The sequence below is a fragment of the Oxyura jamaicensis genome, chromosome 2 (genome assembly GCF_011077185.1).
Source record: "Oxyura jamaicensis isolate SHBP4307 breed ruddy duck chromosome 2, BPBGC_Ojam_1.0, whole genome shotgun sequence".
Taxonomy (NCBI): domain Eukaryota; kingdom Metazoa; phylum Chordata; class Aves; order Anseriformes; family Anatidae; genus Oxyura; species Oxyura jamaicensis.
In genome coordinates this window covers 6512503-6538161 of record NC_048894.1, presented here as the reverse complement: position 1 = coordinate 6538161, position 25659 = coordinate 6512503, and the positions used below count along the sequence as shown (strand labels likewise).

At 40.7% G+C, this 25659-nt stretch overlaps 1 protein-coding gene across 5 annotated transcripts in view; it reads left to right on the top strand.

Annotated features, from left to right (window-relative positions):
* The window catches only part of XYLB (xylulokinase), an 82047-nt gene extending 56878 nt beyond the window's left edge, over positions 1–25169 (top strand). For 3 of the 5 annotated variants that reach the window (XM_035318305.1, XM_035318304.1, XM_035318307.1), the window contains 4 exons: positions 10392–10450; positions 14481–14568; positions 16823–16917; positions 24881–25169. In XM_035318305.1, the coding sequence (XP_035174196.1) occupies positions 10392–10450; positions 14481–14568; positions 16823–16917; positions 24881–24964 (326 nt within the window). In that variant the 3' untranslated portion in view covers positions 24965–25169. Of the gene's footprint in view, positions 1–8475; positions 9729–10391; positions 10451–14480; positions 14569–16822; positions 16918–24670; positions 24848–24880 lie in introns of those variants that run through there. The other 2 variants (XM_035318309.1, XM_035318308.1) reach the window with 2 other exon arrangements.
* Positions 25170–25659: the final 490 nt, after the last annotated feature.

Here is a 25659-nt window from a genome sequence, read left to right as displayed (position 1 = left end):
TGAGCAGGGTATAAAAACATAAGAAGGTAACGTGGATCGCTGACTGGCAGTTGCAGCGCTGTCTGTGTAGCTGACATCTTTCTCGTGCGAAAGAAAGCTTTTTGGGTTAAATTTCAGCTTTTGTCTTGGTGGCTAATTTCTCAAGGTCCTTTTCGAAAAAAGCGTAATGAACAAAGCATTAAAAAAAAAAAATCACCTGTTTGATTTTGGGTGGAGTGGGGATTTTATTGCTTAATTATGCCATAGAAAAAACATGCTAAGGACACTGATAATAAAGTATCTGTGTTCTTTGTGTGTGGGAGAATGATTCTTTTCCTTTTATATCTGCCATAAATCTCAGCTTGTAGTTCTTGTTCTCTCCAGGCTATTAGGTTTCTGCAGCCTGTATTTCATTCCTTAGCACCTATTGTTGCTTGGCAACTGCATCCGATTTACATGAACCCAGCCTGGGAAGGAACAGCTACCTGGAACCTTTCTGCTCCGAAACCCCGAGAAACGTAGTGCTTCTCCCATTCGCTATGACAATTATTAGGAAATATTAATTGCTCCTCTCTATTCGTCTTCCTATAGCCTTTATTTTTTAGTTAAAGGCAAAAAACCCTCCGTTCTCTGTTTAGTTCCAGTCCGCCAGAGGTCACAAAATTCATTTGTAAGTAATCCTCTCGGAAAGAAGGAGGTTTATTAATAACAGAGGAGTTCAGTAGTGTTCAGAGCCTCAGCCGATGCAAGTGGTCCCCAGTGCTGCGTGCTGTCAGTACAGAAAGGAGGAGGTTCTGGGCCGTCAAGTGACCCACCATAGTCATATAAGGAAGATTAGTGTTGGTTATTATTATTTTCTTTTTCCCGATAGTAAGTTCTGTGTACTTTTTAGGGAGAAAAAGGAGAAACTATTTCCAACTCACTCTGTTTGCTTCCCTTCTTGGCGTATGAAACAAATGAGCAGATTTTCTGTCTTCCTCGGAAAACTTGCCCTGTGTTTTGTGAGCAGGTGAACCCCTCTTATTAATGAGTTTTATTCTTCTGAAGTACTTTATGAGCTGTAGGTTGTATCTAGTGAGAGGAGCAGGAGGTGTTGAGGAGAAAGATCAAGAAGAAAATTTCTTCACCAGCACAAAAGAGTCTTACAGGACTAGGAGAATGAGAGGTACAGGCAACATTTGTGAGTACCAAACGTAATACTTTATATATTTTTTAAATATCTCATGAAGAAAACAACAAAATTGCCTTGTTTTGTATTTTCTTATCTGTTTCTCATCTGGCCTATCCTTTGCAAAAATAACACGATGCCTGGATATTGACTCTTTCCTGTTGTTTGTAGGCCTTTATTAATGTTTTTAAGATAACTTGTAAAGAAGCAGAGTACATTTGAAATCTCCTAGAGATCTGGTTTGCAAATCTAGATCTCACGCCGTTTCTTGCCAGAGTTTGTCACGCTTTGGGTTTCTTGAAAATCAAAATGCCCCATAGGATGTTCTTTCCTCTGCTCCCTCAAGTGGCATTCAAGGTCAAGTCGTCGCACCCTGGGCCTTTTAATTATATTCTGTGGCTTTAGGTAATGCTGAACTTGCAGCTGATTATTATTATATTTTCTCCTGTGGACATGTCTTGCTACTGATGCGCAGACTGTGCAGATTAACTAATGCAGAATCGAATGCATTTGTGATCTAAGTAATGAAGGGGCCTTTGTTCTATTCTTGGTTGTTCTACTGATTTTGTGCGACCTTGGGCAGCTCATTTATCTCCTTCCTTGCTTTTCCCTTTTTAACCTTCCATGGATGGTGTCATACGTTGATTTGCCAATGTAATTTTTTTAGCTCCCTCAAAAGATTTGCAAGGGTGAATATTGCTGTGTGTGAGGACTAATGGTTTTAAAAAATGAAGCAATGGTGAGTTTGTTTCTAAATAACTCAGCAGCACTGTACATTGCTGCGTGGTCTCTAAAGCCACGTGATGATTCCCCACATCAGAGCTGAGATAGGCATGGCAGGGTATATGTTTTGCTCAGGTTCAGGCATCAGTTTTTCATACGCTTGAATATTTTGAAGAAATACTGAGCTGTGCTGCAATGCTAGCACCAGAGCACATTGAAGAAAATAATAGTTTTTAGTTAGTAGAAAATGCCTAAGGTAGCAGTGACTTTATTTACTTATTTATTTTTTAAACCGGTTTCTGGGAACATCTTGCATGGTCCTGACTGTAGGGGAACGTATCGCCTCTTGTGCAGGGAACTGAGCAGTAGGAATTCTTCCTTTGCATCTCCAGCGTTCCCAGGGGCACTGCTGCATGGATCGGTGCAGAGCCCACCCGAACTCTGGTGCTTCCTGCAACGGGGACCAAGGATGCCTGCCCTCCTCCCACGGGACTGCACAGCACATCTCCCAGAGCTGCACACCTTCAAAGCTGGCACATGCTCCCAAGAAACCTGGCAGATTTTGAGCGAAAAGTTCTCTGAATAATAAAGAGATCTTCACAGAATGGTTAAGGTTGAAAATAGACAATCTGTAAAGGTCCATTCCAACCCAAACTGTTCTGTGATTCTGTGGTTGGAGGGCACCTCTGGAGGTCACCTCATCCAACCCCCCCTCAAGCTGGACCACCCAGAGCAGGTTGCCCAAGACCACATTGAGGCAGCTTTTAAAGATCTCCAAGGATGTAGACTCCACCACCTCTCTGCACAACCTATTTTATACACTGCCACCTTCCTATGAAATATTTGGGTAGGCAAACTGCAACATGCATAATTCTGGGGTAGATGTTTTTAATGCTCTCACTGACCCTGCTCTTTTTTCCTAGTGGTTTTAGTGGTGAAGACATTTCTGCTAGGTACTGGTAGGGTACCAGCGGCTCTAAGCATCAGCGGTTTGTGGTCTTGGAAATATGCCTTTTAATGAGTAGCAGAACTTAATATACTTAGCTTATCAAAAAAAAGACAAGATGTAATTTAATTGTGGTCTGTAAGTGCCAAGACATGAAGGGGAAGCCCAGCTCTACAGTCATGTTTTAATTGGAAGGCTGAGCCCACAAAGATCAACTGGCTAGAAGTTTAAAAGATAAAAATCTAAATGATGGGAAAAGTATAAATATTTAACTTTAAACTCTCGTTCAGCATGAAAATAGCCAGTAGTCACAGTAAATTCTCTGTCACATTGTGTCTCTCAGCTGAGGCTCTGTATCTTCTTCTTGAGCAAATGCATTGCTGGGTTGGATGGTGGGATCGTGGTGTTAAAGTTGTGTGACCTTGATAAAGCGGATGGTCTATTCTGACCTTTAACATTTTTGGAGCTGTCTGTAGGTAGATTACTGAATAGCTGGATGTAATGGCTAGATTTCAAATACGCAGTTTTGGTTTCCTCTGTGGTTTGGTCTCCTCAAAGTTCTGCTTGAGAACATTTTTTGGGAATCAGTTAATTTGTCCCATTGGTTCCAGATTTCTTGTTTATCTGCTGAAGGACAACAATTCTGAAGTGGAGAGTGAAGATAGACGTGTTGCCAAGAGTCTACGAATACTTAATGGAGGCGTGGTGTAAAACAAGGCAGGTGACACTTTGTCGAGCCTTTTAATTGAAGCCTTCATGGATGTTTGGACAACTGCTGAACAGTTTTTGTGGTGATTAGTATTTTTCCCAACACACTATTTTTAAGTTGCACAGTTCTTGCCATATTTAAACTTTGGGTAAAGAAAAGATTAAAACTTTGAGTGGCAAAAATATAATTCAAGCTGATGTAAACCAGTTCTGTTGGTGAGTGCATTTTACCTCGCTAATTCCTGGTAACTTATTTTTTTCTATAAGGAATTAATTCAGAACCAAGAATTTATACAAGTCAGAGAGATAGCAAGCATTTATTAAATTATGTCTAGTAATTATGTCTTCAGGAGAGGACTTTTCCCCAAGTACATTTTCAGTCTTGACCAAATAGATTTTAAGTGTTTCCTTCTCGTTTGCTTTCTGCCTCTTTCCTTAAAACTTCTGCAGGAAGTTTTTCCTTAAAACTTCTACAGGCTGAATTATTCAGCCTGTATCTATGAAAACTTCTGGTCTGGATCGGCTTTTTTTTTTTTTTTTTTTTTTTTTTAGCTGCTTACTGTAAACTCTAGTGCTGAGTTGCGGGCATATTTTTGATATGTTACGCTTGGAATTTAGCCCAGGCTTCAAGAAAATATTCTGTCAAATAGAGATCCATGTCTTCAAAAATATATATATATAAAAATCTCAGTGAATTGATAAGCAATAGAGCTCTGCAGTATTTCTACGAGAAGTGCAAATATTCCAGAGGTCTCATAGTGCACTTGTCAATGTATATGCTATAGCGCTGTTATGACTATTGATCAGCTTGTTCCCAAATAAGTCTTTACTGTTCAGGAACCAAACTTCTCCTTGCTGCATAACTCTGCTGAAGTCAATGAAGTTGAATCGTCAGTAGGGTTGTATTGTATTTTTTTTTCTGGTTCCCTATAGTATGTCTTGGACTGTTTGTGTTTTGGGGGTAACTTGCCATGATGTAAGGTACAGTTAAAAAAGATAATTTTTGTACGCATTTTTTCTATGTTTATTTTTCCTGAAATCCATTAGAACGGGGAAGGCTTTTTCCTGTCTGAAGTGAGTTAGATTAAGAAGAATTTCAGAGTTAGGTGATTTGGTGTCTTTAAGTTTCAGGCTGTGAAATACAAAGTTTTGTCTTTATTGAAGCAAGGTCTTAGGAAAGCTGAATTTGGCATCTTCACGAAGAACTATCTCTGCTATTAGTAGTCAGCATTGTTGCTTGAGAACACGAGGAGATCTAGACTAGCAGTAGCATATGAATCTTGACTATGGGTAACGTTTCTACTCTGTTTTACTTAGGCATGTGCTCATCAGCTCATTGTAGTGGTATTATTCTTGCCTTGCAGCAGTGTGATCAAGAAGAATCATGCTTGTTCTTCCCTGCATCATTGTAGAGACTTTGTCTATGTAAGTAGCGTAAATGTTGAGGATATTAACAATATTTGTCATTGCTGCTGAGAAAATCAGGGCTTTTATTTTCTCCTGTTGAATTACAGCTGGTTTGATAGGAGCTATAGCTATACAAGCTGATGATCAATTCTGTCCTTAAAAGTTATTTTTCTTCCCCAGGCACTGCGTTCAAAAAATATAAAAATAAATTATGTGCCTGGAAAACTTCTAACATGTAGTTGAGCAATTGAAACCTTCAATGAAATTAAAAGTCTGTTAACGAAATATGAAAGCTTTGCTTATAAGTTTGGAAATGGCCAACCTGTATGGCAAATATGCCTTGCTTCTCTCTGTAATAAATTAGCTGACACTTGAAAGTAAAAATAAAATGGCCTCTTAAAAAACAGATTTTGAATAGTGTTTGTGAATTACTGTCTTCTTTTTAGTATTGTAAAGATGGATGAATTTGTTTTATTATTTGGCTTCCAGCTTGCAGTTTTTTCACTGGGGCAATTGTATGGATCTCTAAATTAAAAAAAAAAAAAAGTTAAAAATTGTGTAGATGTAGTCTAACGTGCTGAAGACTGGCAGTCTGTTTTTTTCTGTGTTATGAAATGCGGGGGAGATGTCAGAAGTAACAGAGCACAACGAGGTAGAGAAGCAAGAAGTGCCTTTGGACCCAATCTTAGAAGTCACAGGGACATAAGGGCCACTTGGGAACCTGTAACTTGCATAATTTCATATTTTAAAAGGTATAGACAAGAAAAACCTTTTACCATAGTGGGAGTTCATTTTCACCATCCTTATTTGAATAAGAACGATTAGCGTGAGTTTTTGAAGAGTTAATTTGTAAGGAGGAAGATTTTGGAACATTGGTTTTATAAATGGGGCAAAATAATGATGTATTTTTGTTTTGTTTTTCTTGAATGAAAAGCAAGAAAATATATTTTTTAAAATTACAGTGTTTGGAGTTAATCAGAGAAATAAAGGAGGGGCTGACACTTTTCTTGTTGCTTACAAATTGTAAATTGCAGTTATTCGCAATCATGCTTATAGCTGGCGTGGGTTCGTGTGCGTAATCAGCTGCTTTTTGAATGCATGTTCTATTGTTCTGTTTTATTTATGGATTCATTTGTGATGAGAAAGACATTATGAAGTTGTTTGGATGAAGCCTTGGAAATGTCTTTTAGGAGTTTTGAATGTCAGCTAGCGCTTGGAGTTTGGGGTACAAATCAGGGCTGGGCACAGCGATGGAAATTTAGAGGAAAAAGTTGAAGGGTTTTCATCCTCAGATTCTGCTTTCCGACTTGGCCGTGCATGAGCTAGCAAAATTCAGGACTGATACGGGCACGTTGTCGTTGTCAGCTGAAATACAGCCAGATCCTAAAGCCTCGAGGTGAGGAGTCTTCCCATTGATTTCAGCACCTGGACCTGTTAGCGCTGTGATCCGACCCCGCTCCTGGTGGAACAGGAGGATGAATTTCTACCTCCAGCCTCCTTGGTGCTAATTATCGTCACTAACCTTCTATTTCATGTGTGTTTGCTCATGTGATTATTTTTCTTAATGTCCATGGTTATGCACCAAGACCGTTGGAGGGGATATTGGGCTGCTCTGGGCAGACTCCCCCTGTGCCACTGGTTCCTGTTTCACGTGCTGAATCCATGTGGGCAATTTTCTTTGAGTTTGCACTTTATAAAACTTTTGTTCTGCTGCTTCCACACCCCCCCAGGTTTTTGTCTTAATGTGATGAAGCCGCTTGCTTTTCTGGGAAGGCATCAGTCCTGTGTTTGTGAGTATGCAGTGATACAGAACTTCAGTCTTTTGGGGAGCACTGAAACTGCTGTAACACGAACCGCAGTAATTTCTCTGTCTTCTCAGTGACAGATGCTTGTTCCCCTTTGTGCCTTTCAATGAAAGCAATATTTTGACTGAAAACAAGAGCCAGGAGATGAACTTTAACATCATTCAATTCTTGCTGGATCTCAGGAAGGCAGAGTGGGGGTGGCTTCATTCAGAGAGGGCTGGCTTCTCAGTCATGTTTGGGAAAGTGCCTTATACTCCATCTTGCTGTGCAAGTGAACTTCTTTACTTGTCTCTTCTCCCCCTCGCTCTGTCTGCTGCCATGGGAATTATTATTTTAACTGAATTTCGTTAAATTAGTCACCCCATTCCAGAGCTGGTAATAGATCTGTGGAAGGTGTGCATGTTGCAAGGTGACACCATGCCCTGTGAACACTTTCTAGACAGGGTTAAAAATCTGTATCGGCTCTCTAAAAAATCATAAAATTTTAAATAGGAAGGAGATAAACTGGTTGGTTAGGTAGTATGCAGGGAGCTGTTAATTAAAAGATGTTTAAACTGATACTCTCAACTGTCAAAGAACTGAATTCATGAATTATGTTTGCTACAGTTGTTGTTTTTTTTTAGTAGCACTGTATTTAAGTTCTTTCTGTGCCCTGCCCTAGGGGATAGATGGTAGCTCCCGACAGATTCAAACACAGCTGGCTGAGAACACCACGAGTGATGGATGAACGATGTCTTTGTTAATACCCCTGTATACATAAATGATGGGCTTTATTTATTTATAAGATGTATCCAATTACACACCTCAGAGCAAATGTCCACCGTTCGGTAAAGCACACAGTATTGGCGTTAAAAAGGCAATCCTGAAATCAGTGATCAATGCCTTTTCCCCAGTCTCAAGGGAGAGATTAAAATAAGGAATAAACCTGAAATTCAGTGAATTTGGATTGGTTCTTTCGGGACCTTCTTGTTTGTAATAAAACTCAACCAGTGAAGCTGTTGCCTCTGCTCTGGCCATACGCAAAGCTGCTGCTGGAAGTGCAGAGCACCGGGTTCACCTGAGATGTCTTCTACGTGCTCTGATGGACCAGTCCCACCAGCACACTGGGTCAGCTTCAGTTGTCAGATACTGATGGCTACGGTTCACTAGGCTGCTACCTACTGGGATATGTTTTGGTGAAGCAAACCATCCTAGTTATTCAAAGTGGAGAAGAATGAATGGTTTTGCCCTTTATGTAGCTTCAGCATAGAATTTATTTATTTTTTTTCCGTGTTTTTGTACCCATAAGCTGACCCCATTCAGAACTTGAGACGTCCAACCAACATCAGAAGCATTCACTGCATAAACTACATCAGTTTCTTTTATCCAGTAGGTTAGCTGTTTGCTGAAATAATTGTTAGTGTTTAGCTACAAAAGAATTAGTCTGGATTAAGTTAGGTGTGCAGATAATTAGGGTGTTAAGCACTTCTAGGCTTAAGTTCCGTTTCCTCTCTTGTTAGGTATTTACCTCAACTAAAAGTAGGGTAAATGTACGTTCATGGGTGACTTCTATAGAATGGCTCATGCAGTATAATTTTATCCCTATTTTTCTTAGGGAAATGTATTTATATAGAAATATCCTGAGATAGTTATGGCATAAAATGGTAATGTATACAAAACCTGAATCTTCTGACCTAGCAAGGAGAAGAAGTCTCTTGTCTAGTCCTCAATTCCTAATGCAGATATGTTATCTGTTACAGGGACACTGAAGTCAGCTTGAAGGCACAAGTCAGCCCTACCTGGCCTATCAGTTACTATGCCAGTGAAAGAAGATGCAGTATCTACTGACAGAACCCCAAAACTTTTGGAAAGTTGTGTAGCAGCAGCCCTGAGGCAGAGAGCTGGCACGGAGGTGGAAGTACCAGAAGCAGCTGAGCTAAGATTTGTTCGCAGTTTTCACAGTGGTGGTCACTGCCTGACTTTACCACCAGTGGCTTATGCACCATCTTTTCCAGATGGGGATATCCTAGCATTTTACAAAGCCCCTTTCCAGAGGCAGGGGTAGTAAGCATGCCTCATTCATTTGGTTTGTTTAGTCACTGAGAAGTGTAGCAAACATTTATTTCTAATTCTGTCTTGCTGGCTGTCTTTGAAGTGTGGTTTCCTGCTGGATATGGTACTTTGGCAAGAATTTATATTCACAACAAGGTTTTAGCAAGACAGAATTTCAACTACTAGGCAAATCATTCAGAGTTCAGCTTGGTCTCTAGGAACAGAGGCTTACCAGTTATTTTTCACCGGTTTCTGTGCTATTATGTTGTTGTGATAATCTTGGCAGGGATCTGTCACTATGTGTTGGTATAATTGAAACTTGTTTTCCCCGAGGAATCGCTCTGCTGTTTGTTTTATTTGTTTACTGACATTGACAGAGATCCTAATGGCTTTTAAAACCCAATTTGTGCATCTCCGAATATCCTCCAAAGAGGAAAATAAAATTAAATTTATCAGCAAAATAGGGTCCTCCATGCTTTAGCTGGGTCTTAGACTCCTCCTGAGAATGTAGTAGTGGGTCAAGAAATGGCATGAGGAACCTTTGTGAGCTCCATCTTCTTTGTTTCTGGTTTTGTCTTCAGAGACCTTGTCATTAAGGTACTTGAAAAGATAAATGACAACAAGTCGTTTAGAGCCTCAGTAAAAGTTGACCAAATTTTCTTTCTATGAAATAAATTATCTCTAGCTTGTATTAAAAATGAGGTTAAAATAACATAATAATATCACACTAAAATTCCCCTTTCAGGAGGATGGTGTTATTATTGTCATAGACGAGGATAATTAAGCATGTCTTTTTTAAAATATAAAATATTGAAGTATTTACGCATTTATTTAGTGTTAAGCCTTTAAAGAATTTCAGTGAAATATTTGGACTACTGATGCTTACAACACCTTGCTGAATTGTGGATGTGAACGGACGTATGGCTTGTTGCATGTTGTGCTCCAGAGGAGCATGCACACAGCTAAATAATGAGGCTTTGGGCAGAAATTTGAGAACATGATGAGGAAGGGTGAGTTTCTTTAAAGACTTAAGGATGCAGGGTATTTTTTTTTCAATGCCCCCAGATCTATGGTTTGGAATTGGATGAAGATTGAGATCATTTTTTATTTTGTTGAATTGACTTAGACGATCCCTAATTGCCTTTTGACACACTTCCTTGTCACTCAAGCACATAGAGATTGCGCAGGTTTCAGTGAACTCTTGATTGTGAACGTCACGAGGAGACAAGTTTGGAAAATACTGCTGATTTTAAAGGTTATCTGTCAGCTTGTATATATACAGCTATGAGCCAAACCAATCTGACCTCAAACCAGAGCTGTAGTATAATAACACTCAGCCTTTCGTATTGGATATCTCTTTTGCAAATCTCCCAGACTTTGATAGCACTATAATAATAATAGATCAGCAAAATTTATATTGCCTTGTCTAAAGAAGTGTTCTAATGTGGCTTGGAAAGGTGGGTAATTAGTCTTATCTCCTTTTTTACAGAAGGTAGATTAGAGGTTCAGAGAGAGAGCCCAGGCCGTTCGACTCCCACCACCTTGTTCTCATTGCTTCCTTCAGTAGTGCAAATCTTGCCAATATGCGATTTCAGTCTGATCTATGTGTTGTATTGCATTGCAGTGCCCAGAACAAGGATTTTGGCTACTGGTGGTGCATCCCACAATAAAAAGATCTTACAGGTAAGTAGGAAATTAAATCCATTGAACTCAGTGCACAGTCTTATCTGCATTTTTATTTTGATGCACAGAATCCAGACCACTGCAGCTGCACAGGAAGCTGTGGGTATGAGATTATGAATCAGGTCTTCGGGATTTTTCCTCAGGTTTAACGTGGAGAGACCATTAGCCCAGTGCTAATTTGGTATTGAACTTAATTTTTTTTTTTTTTTTTTTTTACTTGACTATTTTCACGAACGTGTACCTGAAACACTGGTGATTTCCAGATCTCATCACTTAGGTCAAATCAATCAGCAAAGAAATCAAGAAGAGACTTGCTAAAATACCTGAGATTTTTGTAGTTTTTATCATTAAAGTCAGAGTTGGACCTTAGATTTAAACTGAAGAGGGTTTGTGCTGGTTCTGAACGCTTAAAAAAAAACAACCAACCAACCAGAAAAAAACACCATCACCACTGAAACACTCTGTCTCTGTTGTTCTGAGCAGCTGTTACACATCAGCAGTGTGTCACATATTGTGGGGGAGGCTGTGCTTCTGTATAGTCTCTCTTCCATCTTCCCACCTTCCTCGTCTGCTGCTGTTGCTTCACATCCAGCCCTGGTTAAGATCCTTTGTCTCAAGAAGATGTCTTGGGAGCAGAGGACTGCGTGCTCTCTGCTTCTGCACTTCGGCCCTGTCCTGTAGGGACAAGTGATGAGAAGGTTTTTTAGTTTCTACAGCCTGTTTAATTGTTCTCCTTTGTGAAATCAGCGTTAGAGGAGTGGCATTGCATTTAGGGTGGGGGCACTTAGCCGCTAACAACGGATCTGGGAAGTTTTTTACTTCGCAGAAGTGAGCACTGAGATTTAGCAAAGCCTCCTGCTGATGGTGAGAGGCCTCTCACCTAGATTTTGCTATCGCAGAATTAGACCTCTGGGTTAGGATTCACGTTGCCTGAATCCAGTCATCTGTGATGTGATGTCTGTATGTGGTCTGTCACTGAAAATCCTGTAATAGTCAGGGGAGAGCCAGTCAGTTACAGTGCAAAGAAAACGGTGTTTTAACTTAATCGGATACAGGTGTCTCCCTCTCGGTGAGCCAAAGAGCTTTCTGTACTCCACTGACTGCACTGACAAGCTTTCTTTTGACTAGAGCCTCACACTGAGGCTGGAGGTAGACATCTGCACCAAAAAGCACCTGTCTTAGTCTTGGGCTGAATCCTGGCCCTGAAGTTAGTCAAACACAGGGTGTTGGCTTTCTGTGGATGCCAATCCTCCATCAGCTGCAGCAAGTCAGCTTGTGCACCACATTCTTTGACAATTGCAGTTGTACAAAGTGAATGCTTCCATCCTCTGAAACCCAGGTTGGAATGAATGGAGGTTGAAGAGCAAAGAGCTCACTTCATCTGAAGTCATCTAAAATGCATGTTTGTATAACCATAGGATGTGGAGCTGATTGGGACACAACAGATTTGGCATGTTTTGCCTGTAGATGTCACTTCTCTTCATCTGCTTTGGTTATTTTGCTCAGGAACTTGACATTGGGAAATTAGCTGATGGGTTAATTGCTTAAAACATTGGTCCCTGCTGAAGTAGTTCTACTAAGAGTATGTCAAGGAAGAGATCGAATTAGTAGGGTTTGTTTTGAATTTAGTTTAGTTTGAGTTTGTTTTTCAAGCAGTATTTAGGTGCAAGGGGTTCATGCCGTGGAATGAAGGCAGAGAACAGGATGTTTTTATAACATGGGATTTTAAAACAGCTGAAAATTGTGGGGACGAGAGAATGACTGCTGTGGTGCTTGCTCTTCAAGTGTAACAATGGAGCTGCTTTTAAAACTCATTAGAGGTGTCTTAAAATAATATGATCAATACAGTGTCATCCACTTAATTCAATCAGTGGTTAATTGGGTCCTGCTTTTTAATTTAATCAAAACCTCAGAAACCATATCAGTTGCATGAAGAATAACAGCTTCCCCCCTTATCATGTTCAATTTTGGATAATTTGTTCCAGGGCTACAAAAGAGTATCATTTAATTAATCAACATTCAACTCCTATATTTTACGCAGTAAAGGAGGCAACTTAGGCAAATGTGCTTAATAAATATAGCCATAGTAGGGCAGCTTTTTTCCACTGTTCTGGGAAGCTTTTTATAACATACCTGGCACTTGATTAATGACCACATGAAACACAATGAAATATTTTTAACAGTAAAACCTCTAACAGCTTCTTTTAAAACTATTCATGAGAGAGATCATGGTTTCAAATGACATACTAAAAATATGAATTTGGAATAATTTTAATTTGATAATCATGGGGCACAAGATGGTTATTATTTGTAGTATTACAGTACTCGTTAGCATTCAGGATAGAGTAGAGCTGCATTGTGTAAGGCTCTGCAGATATGCAAAACAAAAGACCTCTGTTGTCCACAGGAATTTACAATTCAATCATAGGACAAGGAACACCTGTTTGGGATGGAGAGATGAAGAAGCAGATGGAGGATATGTTCAAACCATGCAGTATTACCGGCCAGCAGGATGGGCAGTGGAACCAGCACTCTTATCATTTCCAGAGGACCTTTTAATAGATACTGTGATTAATTTTCTACTTGTCCTCTAGCACTGAAGCTCACATACTGCTCAATGCTTGCTTGCAACTGAAGTTAGGTATATATGAGTATTAACTGTATAAGCTCAGACTTTCATTGGATCCTATTAGCATCAAGTCACTTTTGTTTAAAATTCCCAAAATAAATGATTTTCTAAGGTTTTGATTTGCAGATTTGACCCAACCTTTCAGAGAAAGAGGCAAAATCCTTTAGAAATTTCATATGCAATTTTTCCTATAGCATATATGAATTGAATTCCTTACTCATTTTTTATGAAGCCCTGGGGCCCATGGTTGGTGGGGCTGTTAATGCCTGGATTGGGGTTTGCAGATGATGAATCTGAATGGTTTGGGTTCTTGGACCCTGGCCTTATTTCAGACTCTTACATGCCAATGTAAATTGGGTGATAGACTGTTGCCTTTGGTAAAAGTAATAACCATCACAAGTTAAATCTCAATTGCTACCTGCTTCTTGCATTGTCTACCCCGAGGGACACCTGCAGACCTCAGGGTGATGAAACCAAAACGTCTGTTTAATTTGGAATGAATTTATTGGCAGTGTTTTCAGAAAAAAAGAGTTCTTGAACCTCCTTTGTCCCTGCCCAAATTTGTCTTCATTTTTCCTCTTTTGTATCTTTTTTTTCTTATACCTACACTGTGGGGAACAGTGCATATATTCATTAAATGTGAGATGCCTGGTGTAGATTTCAGTGCAGTGGGTGGAATGGTGCGTGGTGGAATAACTGTAGTGTCTGTCGGATATCATAGCAAATTCTTTGTCTGTACAATTATCTTTGTATTGCAAAGCAAAGTTGAGAACGTGCAGTCTTGCTTTGTCTTTGTAGCTAAGGATCCCACAAGTGCAGGAGGATTCCTAGTATGTGCAAAGCCTGTGTAGCCAGCTCCTGTGTCATTTTTCCTGCTAACTGTAATGTGGTGGGAGTGCTGGAGGCAAAGACGACAAATGTAGACCTTCGTACTGCTGTAGCTTTTGTTGTATCGAAGCTGAGAACTGAGGAGACACAACTGGCTCCTCTCTCCTTCCTTTCCTCTTGGCTCAGCCATGAACTGGATGGAGGCAAAGAGGACCCGGTTGTGGGTTCTTCAGTGGATGTCTTTGCCCTGATGTAAACCTTAGGCACAGGTAGATTGTGTGGGCTTATGAAGGAGATGATGCTCGAATTTAGAGTCCTCTAAACTTGGATTAATGAGATCTGGAGAGAAATGGGGCTTCATTTCCTGGCTGCAGTTACATTTGTAGGTCGGATTTACCAGCACCCCGTTGTGTGACAAGTTCAGGGCTCGCTGCCTGTGGTGCCTCTTTCCATGGGTACCCAAATGCTTGGCTGGAGTGTACAGTAGCCAGTAGTTTTCCTGTGCAGTGATAGGGGATTGCCTATCCTTCGTCTTTCATGGGCATGCATAACTGATGCTTTGATACTTCTCAGGTCCTGTCTGATGTGTTCAATGCACCGGTGTACACTATTGATACCGCCAACTCCGCTTGTTTGGGAAGTGCTTACAGAGCAATTCACGGTAAGACTGTAAGGAGATACTTCTGAGCAGTCTGGGCGTTTAATTTCAGCTGTTTAATACTTGGGATTAACATTACTGAAAATAAGGGGAGAATAAAGCTGTGTGGATCTGACTGGAAGGTCAATGAGGTCAAAGGGTATTTTTTTTTTTTTTTGGTTTAATACTCTTGGATCAGGCCCAAGAATAGCATTTACATTAGAATTCAAGTCTGATTCGAGGCTGCTCCTCAACCAGGGGAATAGGGCCTGGAAACTGCTGAGATTGGCAGGGTAGGGTCTAGGAACTTAACGCGTTAAATTGCGATGTCCGTGTGTCTTTTCTGAGGAAGAATACAGCCATCTGAAGATGTCAATGTCTCCTGCTGCCATGGATCGTGGACCAGGCTGTAAATTGGACTGCCAAAATGGTCAAACCAAACAAAGGATCAATCCTAGCAAATAAGATCCAAGAGGGCAGGGACAACAGGACTAGTAATACTGCTGGCTGAGTAAATGTTATTAAACCTATATATGTCTTCCAGCTTTAAAACATCAAGACGTAGGATATACAAGGCATACTGGGCTTCATGGTCAAGCTGTGTGCACTTTGTCTTGTAAAAGAATAAATCTTGGGATATGTTAGGTTATGCAGTCATTGTGTTCGTTGTACTACATCACTCACTGTAGCACAGTGATCCAAGTCCCAAATTTAAAGGGTTAATGAACTTGTATTTATTAATGCACACGGTTTTATATTCAGGCTAGGCCCTCAGCCATTTAAAAGCTCAGTCTCAGATGGGACATTTTATTAAAGTATTATTAAAAGTTTCTAATACCTTAGTGCTAAATAAATTGAGGAATGTGGATCAAATTGTAAAGTTCTTGTTTAGGCCAACTCAATTTAGCCTCAGTTTTTCTGGTGAGAAGCTTTAGGATTTGGCCCTTAAGAAATGGCTAGATTCTGCACAGGTTCATACAAAATCCATGGCATTGCAGCAAGCATGGAAAAGATAACATCAGCCATCAGGAAAAATCAGCCAAGTTTTAATTTTAGAAGCCAATTCTGCTGTCACATTAGAGCATCTGAAGACTACATGCTCTCGTGCATCTGAAAGCAGCACAGCCAAAAGCTTGAGTCAATGTGTTTAACACAAACAGCATGCTCTCTGCTTTATTTCCAGAAAAGACACAAGGGTTCTGTCAGGCAAAGTATGGCAGGACAGTGGAAACACTACTGTTAGGTTATCGGTCTGTTTGAGGCCATAATGGGTTCCTTTTTGCACTTTGGGGGCCAAATCTCCAAACTCTTTACTCAAAATTTGCCTACTGCTTCAGAAGCCACCAGAATCTTTCCACCAGAATCTTTCCCATTCATAGTGCCACAGGCAAGCTCCTTGCCCACGAATACAAGCAAGCTGCAGAGCCGTCGTTAAAGTTTCTGCAGTTATTTCATATGTATGGAAGATGTAAATTCCCTCTGCCAGTTGGCATGTGAAATCTTGGGGCTTGGTTGGCAGAGCGTTTGAGGGAAGATTTTGGATGCCATGCTGACAGAGGGACTCCTTCGCTCAGGTGCTCTGCCAGCCAGCCCCCGGGACATGCCGTGTGTGCTTCTAAATGGCGTTTTTGATTGATGCCTTCAGCTGACTCACTGTTGGCCAGGCAAAGGAATTGGGTAAAAGCAAAGCCTAGTTAATATAAATGAAATATTGATGACAGGGGCTCCTTAATAACATTACAGCATACATCTGCAAGCAGGGTTTTCCACAGCTAGCCTGGGGTTCTTAGCAGGTACAACAAGGAACTCCTGAAATGCTGTGATTCACGTGCAAGGCAAAATGCTATGGTAGAGGGACCCTGCTATTATTCTGCTTTGTTATATATCAATATATTTAATGACTTGTAGCAGGTTTTCTTGACACTGTTTTCACTTCCCTTTTTTGGGTCACATTTTGTCCTTGAATCCCTTGCTTCCACATATTTCCACTGCTGCTTACTGTATTGTTGTAACTATAAATAATTACTGATATTGTTGAGTAGCGTTTCTGCTGCCTGCCTATTCTCCAGGGTACGAATTGAGTGATTGGCAAAAACCTCAATCACAGAGTCCCTACTTCCCACTGCATTGGAATTTAAGATCTTTCGCCATTTATCCTTCAATCCTGAATGCTGACCTGAACAGGGAAGATCAATATAAAGTATTAATTTGCCAGGGAGTCAAGGCACATCCCTCATCTTGCTTTTTGCATTGATCAGGATTGTGATTCTCATTGCAGGACTTGTAGCTGAGACAAATGTGTCCTTGGCTGATGTTGTGAAATTAGCACCGGAGCCTCGATTGGCTGTTACACCAACCACTGGGGCTGAGGAGGTGAGCAAGCTTGGAAATGTCATTTTCCTTTTCATTTCCTATCTGCTTCAAAATGTTGTAGTTAACTATTTTTATTCTAATAAAACTAAATAAAATTTTACTAAATAAAATTTTATTTTAAAAATTAGAATAAAATTCTAATAATTTAAGAATTATTTTGTTGCACAATTCTTATTGTGAAGATTGATTTTACTCTGGGAGATATCTAGTGTTGTAATCATGTAGTAATCTGCATGATCACTCTGTCCAGGTCTGAGATGTGATTTCCTAACTGGGTGTGATCAGACAGCAGAATCTGTTCCGTAAGGGACAGACAAAGTTACAAAATAGGTTGACTTTGGATACAGATCAGGTTGTAACTGATAATAATTGACAAAACAGTCTTTACTTGCTTGTAGCAAGCAGCATTGAAAAAAAAACATGTTGGTGGAAAACATCAGAAAAATCCTTCCAGTCCGAAAGAGAGGACAGCAATTCTGTCTTTGCTTGACGCTTGAAGTTGGAACAGCTAATAGCGTGCTAGCCGGGAGGATTCAGTACTCACAGGTCTTCTTGGGACCTTGCCTACCCTGGGAATTTCAGCGTATCTGAAGGTGAAGCTTGTGCTTCAGAGATAAAGCAAAGCGGTCACTGTTGCTAGCAGCACAGCTCTTGCCCATATCCCTGCCAAGGAAGGAATTGCAGTCTCAGGCCCTCCAGTGCAAGCCCGTACCTCTCACTACTGAGTGCCAAAGGCCTTAGTTTACAACAGCTTCTGAGATATAATGCCAGATAATAAATTAACAGCAGGATATAGCAAGATTCCTAGAGAATTCGAGTTTAAATTAGAAAGGGTAAGTCTACCTCCGTCTTCAGCTCTGTAGAAACTTTTTAAATCAAGACAGCCTTACGCTCTTCATTTATGAGATTTGGCTGTGCCCTAACTACAGGCAACAAGGTTTTAAAGCTTTTATTTAAACTGGGAAATTAATGATCTGCCAGAAGTACTAACTCCCAGCTACATGTGTAGTGGAGCACCAGATATCATCATGAGTAATAATAGAAATGATCATGCTGCATTGTGCCTGCCAGCATATTATTTAATTATTAACTGAGATGAAGGAGCTCAGTAATCGAATAGAAGTCCCCTTCAGAAATATTAAGACATTGAATAATTTAAACTTGATTGATCCGATCTCATTTACTCAACCTTCCCCCCTCATTTTGAAAGATAAAATAATTAACAGCAGTGGCCTGTGCCGCATGTGTTGCAGCTGAAGGCTCCTGCAGGGGCTTCGGGAGCAGCTCCCTGGTGTCTGGTTCAGCCTCCCATCGCCGCCCTGTTTCCCCCCAAAATGCTCTCTGCTGAAAAGCTGACAGGCTGCCTTTGGTGGAGGTAGAGAGTGCTCAGAGACCTGCTTTTGACCCCCCAGTGCTGCTTCAGCTAGAAAGCTCAAGGGCAGGGAATACAGCTGTCACTCACAGAGGCCTTGCAAGAGCAGCAAGCACCTTGTGCCCCTGCAGGGGCCAGGCTAACCTAGCTGGAAGGATCAGTGGGGAATTCATTTACCTCTTTCTATTTTACTGTCTGCATAAAATGGCCTGGAAGCTAAAAGAGTTAATTATCTCCCTCTCGATACTTTTCTTCTCCTTTTCCACTTGGTTAAACCTGGCTCTCATAGCACGTCTTTTTATTGGTTTTAAATGATGTACAGCAGTGAATTATTGCCCCCATGGATAGGAGTGAATGATAGAGAAGGTAGTGGCCAAACAGCATGCAAAGGAATAACCGTTCCTCTGCTTTAGCTTTGCTTGCCAGCTTCATTCCATTAAAAGCAGCTTCTTGCAATTACGTATTCCACACCATTTTTTTCCTTCCTGTCTTACAATTTTACAGTTGATGGTGGATTCCCTGGCTAGTTTCATGGCTGTGAAACTGCAGAAAGCCAGAGGGCCTGTCAGTAATAGTGTGTTAGCATGAACAGCGCAGTAAAAATTCATAATGTGATGAGTCAGTTTGATTCTGTTTCTTACAGAGCTGCATCTCCCTGTCCCTCCGATTTAATTCTGTTGAGTTTAGAGGCTTTCACTTAAATGACGGTTCTTTTTATAAACTTCAAAGTCATCCTGAGGTTAGGTTCTGTCTCACTGAGGAGCTCTTCTGAAAGAGTCTGGCTAACCAATGTGAAATTGCCTGGACCACTTCCCTACATTTTCTGGACAGCTACAGCTAAATCTTGGCAGTGGGGAGAAAAAACAGTCATAACACAGCAATCTGGTCTGCTTTTGTCTTTTCTTCCTGGTGGAGGTTGGAGGCAACGTGTGCTACATCCTTGGAAGGAGGAAAACCTCCTATAGACAGAGGTCAAATGTGACAGTTTGATGTGGCTGCTTCTTTGGTGCCAAGGCTTATCCACGCAGTAGGACTTTCCAGGAACCAAAAATGCAAAAAGTGTTTCTTTGATTGTCAAAGGATCGTTTGTAATAACAGGTGTGATTTCTTTTGAAAGGAAGAGCAGGACACAGGAAACCATTCTTCCAGTTCAGTTAAGCTTAAGGTAAAATACAGTCATGAGATGCTTGTGATGTTTGGTGAGTTAGTAGTGGAAACTGAGGTCCCATAAGTTGCAACTTGTCTGGGGAAAATGGCCCTTTATCCTGTGGAAGAGACTGTTCCAAAGAGGATAAAATCCCTCTCTGTGGCTGACCCTAAGCCTCTTAGCTGAACACGATTTCACAGAATATTTGTAGAGTGTGGGGGCTCACCACTACCTTGAGCTTATTTATAATTCTGTAGATACCCAAACAGGTCATAAAGAATTCTGGTGGTAATCACTGTGCCAATAATCTTTGGTCGTGACTCAACCAGGCTAGCTGAAGTCAGCTATCTGTGGGTTAACCTGATGCATTTCCTTCCCTATTTTCAGAACAACAAAAATTAGTCATCTCACCTCTTTGGAGCCATCTCATCCCCCAAGGAAAAAGATTAATCAGAACCCACTAAGCATGACAGAGATAACCAGGAGATTCTAGAGCAATAAATATCTCTTAAAAGACAAAAAGAATCTATTATTATGGCATTAGAATTCAGCTCTATTTCGGTAATCTATTAAAACAGTTGTTTAGCTTGTTGGTAAATTAACAAAAAAGCTTGGGAGGGAGCATGGTCACCTGGAGTTGATTGCTTTATACAAACCACGTCCCTATGACATAGCATCAGATTTATTGTAATACTGTGTAGGGTTTTGTAGGGGGAAGGCATGGACAGTTCACTACCTCTGGATATGTGTCTTTGATTGCATTATTGACTGTACTGAGATGTATTAATTCTGCAAAAATTCAAGGAGGAAAAATGTGGGAAAATGTAGGCTTAACAGGTTTTCTTGACTTTGGTGAACTGCCTTGTAAGCAAGTGTATTTATGGAAGTGACCCCGTTACCCAGGAAAGTTATAATGACCTATTTATTGATTTGAAAGAACGATATTTTTTGTTGAGTTAGATTTTGGAGGGGGATGGTTATTTTCTAGGATTGGCATAGGTTGGTAATTTAGTGCAAAGTAGGTAATAATAATACGGCTATGGAAATACGATAATAAGTATCGATGGAAGTTTGATTAAAGTGATTTGTGAAGCCAATAATTTTTTTTAACCTGTTAAACTGATTCAGATATGCTTATAGAATGAATATATGAAGTAGATAAAGAGACTGGGGTGTGGTTCCTTGGAGTCATCTTCGGGGTATTTCTAGACACTGTCATATCCATTCTGCTTTAAGCATGTTAGTTCTGTGTTAAAAAAGGCGAACAACTGCCACGATTTTAAAAATAAAATATCTGTCTCTCTTGATTTTTTTAAGCAAATCTCTGATGCTGAAGTAATTTGAATGTGGTTGAAAGAAAAAAAGGAACCTATCAAAAGTAGCAAGTGTTTGCAAGGGACTGATTGATTTTAATCTATTCAGGGTAGATTAAATGTACTTGGGTAGATTAAAATTAGATAATCATCAGCATCATCTTTGTAATTTGTAAATTTTGAATTGCTCCAATCATTGGCTAGCGCAGCATTGCTGGAGACAGAAAGATCCGTGAGGATTGTCACTTGTAATAATTTGTAGCTGGTTTTGCTTGTAGAGGGACAAAGTCCTATTTTTCTAGACATTGTAAGAGGAAATATTAACAGCTGTATTAAGTTTATAGGCTAGTACTATGGTGAGATAAAATACGAGGATGACATACTTGATTTGGACTAGAGAGCAAGGTGCATTTATTTGAACATATTTTCCAGGAAAGGCAGTTTTTTCCTCTGTTATACAATGTAATATGTACCATTACCATTTTCTTATTTATTTGTGGGATTGTCAGAGTGTGGCCAAGCTGTCCCAGGAGTGAAGTTTAGGGTTTGTAAATGAAGCCATCGAAGTATTGCTAATGTTGCAGTTGGCTATAGAGAGAAGCAGGAGAAAAGGCCATAATATAGCAAGGACAATTAAATTATGGACAATAATAAGGTTCATGTTGTGATACACGTAATTACTTCTGTTGAATATCATGCTCTGATATATTAGGTTTGAAGCTATGACAGAAAGGGAATTTATGTCCTTGAGTTTTTATGCATCATTGAGAGTTCTTTATTCCCTTTGGACCTCAATTAGAAAAATAAATCTATATGATTGCCTCAGGAAGAAGGGTCCTGGAATCGCTTAGGAGGAGTTGCCTGAGGTTCTGCAGAGGCAGTTCAGTCGTGGCAGATGTGGAGATGCATCTTTTACAAGCGTAGCTGGCTGCATGCTCAGGTCAGGTTCTCAGCTGATGCTTTGGCATTTCTTGCGTGTACTTCATGAGAGCAGTGCTGCTTTGGCCCCAAACTTCATCTGCTGTAAGGTTGGCATGAAAAGCACAGCTTATGAAAAGCTTGAAACACTGCTCCCCTTACCAGCCATGAGGTATTGCAGCCAAATTCCCTAATGAAGAGGAATTTAAAACTTTGTGTTAGCCCTTTGAACTGTGCTGCTGTTTTTTTCTTTTTCTTTTTTTTTTTTTTTCCTCTAACCCCAATTGAAAATAAATAGAGTACAAGAAATGGTCTTGAATTTAGTTGTTGCTTGCATTTTTTCAGATGGTACACAAGGCAACATTCATTTACACTAATGGCTGGGAAGGTTATTGCAAATGCCTGAATTTTGTCAATTAGCAGGCTAAGTGCTTAAGTCCAATAAACAGGAAAAGGAGCTGTTATCAGTAAACGTGGTTGTTCATTTATTTTGACACATTTTAATTTAGAGTGATGTATTAACAATAATACTTCCCAGCCTTCCAGTGAATGTGCTCTTGTATATTTTGTAAAAACACTGCTGGGTAAGTAATAAGGAGCCTCCCTCTTTTCTTAGCGGCTGAGCACACTTGCCAATGCATCTCTGTGGTGCTGAATCCTTGGTGAGAAACAGCGAGGGTTTTCCAGATTTCCAGAGCAGCAAAGTAAGAAACAGCGAAGCTTGATTATAAATGCTTCAGTGAATAAAAGAGCTGGTTTGTGTGGTATGTTGATACTCCTGGTATAGCTGTGGTTGCCTGCTCAATATTTTGTTGACTCTGATGTGCGCGTTTAGCAGAAATGGGAGCAGTAACATTCTTCAGACACATGAAAAGAAAATGTGTATGTACTTCACTGAACACTCAAGGCCCCTATGTAGTCAGCTAGAAACAGCATGCTGAGTCACGTGGCATTTAATGATAGCATTGTTTTTATTTGCTAACTCCTTAGTCTGCATAAACCTCCACGGGCCTCAACATCACTGTGCTGTAGGGTAGAGGAGCTGGGGCACGTGCATGTTAAATGACTTGCCCAAGGCCACGGAGTTAGCCTATTGCAGAGGAAGGAGGGAGTTCTCTCTATTTTAATCTAAGTTTAATCTATTTTAATCATAAGTTTAAGGCACTGTAAGACTCTGGTAAGCACCGTGAGATGGATTGGAAAAACTGTCCTGAAGAGGTCATGGTTAGAGAACAGTGCTTGCTTGCTGTAGGTGCTTCTTCTCTTCTTCCCCTTGTTATACTTCATCTGTTGAAGAAATGTACTTTACCTGCTGCAACATGCTGTTGGTGAGAGGACTTGATCAAAACAGGCCCCTGCTGCAGAACGTGTCCATTAGGTTGCTCTCACCTGCCCTAGAGGAAGGTGGAAGTGGGACTGAAGCAGTGCCTCCAGGTTTCCCTCAGCAGACTGACACTACCCTTTAGGAGGAGGGAAGCAAGAACTGCATATTTTGCCATCAACCGAATCACAAGAGTGAAACGCAAGAATCACAAGAGCAAAACACTCCAATTCTTTATTTCTTAGATGAGAAAAATATCCAAAATATCCATATCCAACACTTCATGTTGTTTTTTCTTTCATCTGAGAAAGTGGCTGGTGCAGATACGAGGCCAGTGCGGGACTGTACATAAAAGTCCACGAGAACAGCGCTCTCTCTTCCTACAGCCTCACAGTTTGCACTCGAAACGTCTCCCTCCTGAATTTTTCATGCACGTACAGTTGTTGGTTGTGGCTCTTATGCGGAAGAGCATAACATGCCTTTAAATGCTGGATCTCACTTATTGATGAGAGCAGTAATTCAGTTTACTGGGTATGATTCATTGTGGCTCTGTAACCTCTCTGATCCCGGAGCCAGGAGCGAGACTGCCCTGATTATGTATAGCATCAGTGCAGAGGGCTCGTAGACTAGACTGGCGGCCCATAGGATTCAGCGCAGCAGGGATGTGACCTTATGGCATCCTCCTAAGGACTGCTCGAGCTTGTACCAGACCCCACACCGGCTCCTGGCTGTCTTTTCTTTGGGCTAAGGCCAGCAAAAGGGGGAAGCTGCCCTGCCGTGGCATGTCAAATTACTTTTTTTTTATTAGACAGTTAAAACTAGACAAAGGAGATAATGAAGTGGTTTAATTCCCAAATCTGGAAGCATAGTTTTAGGTTGGAGCCTACAGTAGGGCTAGGCTTTATTTGGGATTTCTGCTATGTATCCTGGTCACATACAAGCAGCTCATCTTCTAAGATATGTCCTGTGATGAATTTGAAACAGAAGAAAAAAAAAAAAAAAGGAAGGAAAAAAAAAAGGGTGATGATTAAAGCAAATCCCAGGATGGATCTTGGCCATATCCAAAAGCCCAGGACATTCAGTCTGGGGGTTTGAAAGTGTTTGATTCTTGATTGTACTTCTCATAGCTGGAACAATTCAGGATCTAAAAGTTCCTGGTGGATTCCAGCTAAATAGGAGAAAGCCACTCGTATGTTCGGAGTGGTTGTGGAAAGGAGCTGGATCTTCGTTTCTGCCCTGGGATTATAGGGCGAGGAGCAAGGCCATGAGCACATTGTAGATGGGAAGGGCTGTGGGTGTTGGAAAGTGTAAGGGAGAGGAGAAGCTAAAGGAGATAAGGGAGTATGAGAGGGGTGGGAGAGGGAGTGGGAAGTGTACTTTAGAAAGCCCCAGTCAGCACATTGGCCAAGGAGGACCTTTTTGCAGTGGCATTTCAGTGTGCTGGGGGTGGCGGCGTGCCTATTAGCAAGGCAGAGGAGGAGGGGACAGAGGCAGCGATCCGTCCCGAGGGAGGGAGGCAAGGACGGAGTTCTGCCTGGGTGGTCAGGACAGCTATAACTGGGGGGACACGCCAGGCTCGGAGAGGTGACTTTATCAGAGCTGCTTCCTCTGGAAGCAATGATTTCTGCTTATAGCAAGAACGCAATCACAATAAGAACAACCAGCATGTGTCATAAAATTAGGCTATAAAGGAGACGGTAAAAAGGACAGTGACATTTGAAGAAGGAAGACACTGCAGCATTTTCTTCAGTAAATTGTGGGAAAAAAACTTGAAACCTTCAGGTGCCTATGAAGATGCTACATTTCTCAGGTCTCAAGATATTTTTAACTGCAGTGTGATTTAAAAATCTGATTTTTCAAAATAGACCTATTTGTTTCTTTTTCCTTTTTAGCTCTATCGTCCACTTCTGAAAAGATATGCAGAGCTTGAACAGAAGGTGATCTACAACCCAACCTCTTCTTGTCCTGCGAAATGACAAGCAGACAAAATTTATACGTTGGCTGCAGTGGGCTCCCAAGAAGATCAAAAGAGATTTGCTCAGAATTTCCTGGAGTTGTTTAAATCATTTTTTCCTCATTGCAGATGAATAATTTTTAAATGGCTGAGTTGGAGTGTGCTGATGGAAAAAGTTACATTGTGATCGAAACCCTAATTAAAAAAATATATATATCTTATTGTTCTGTCTGTGTGACTTCAATTTTTCTTGAGTGCTTTTCAGATGGTGCTTGCTGTTTTGGAATAGCTGGTTGACCAAGTCACGTCCATTGTGTATACGAATCGCTCTACCCATCTCCATCAGCTTTGATTCCATGCGTTCAGTGTGCTGGACTCTACGTACCCTTCTAGTGCAGTATCTAAATTCCACAACCTCTTCCATCTATGTAGTTTATCTATGTTTACATCTTTGCCCACATAACACCAACAGAAAGCAGAAGCATGCTCCATCCCCGTATACTTTTCCTTCAGTACGTAGGGGATGTGTTCTGTGAAGGCTGATTAAAGCTTTCGACCACTCCCTGGGATCCTCAGAGGAGAGGAATTCTTGGAATTCTTCACGCTATGGAAAATCTGCTGTGTGATGGAACATGACGTGACTGGGTTTTAGAAACTGGAAATTGCAGAGGCATTTGTAGACACTTTGAATTTGCCCTGTGTGATGCCCACATAGAT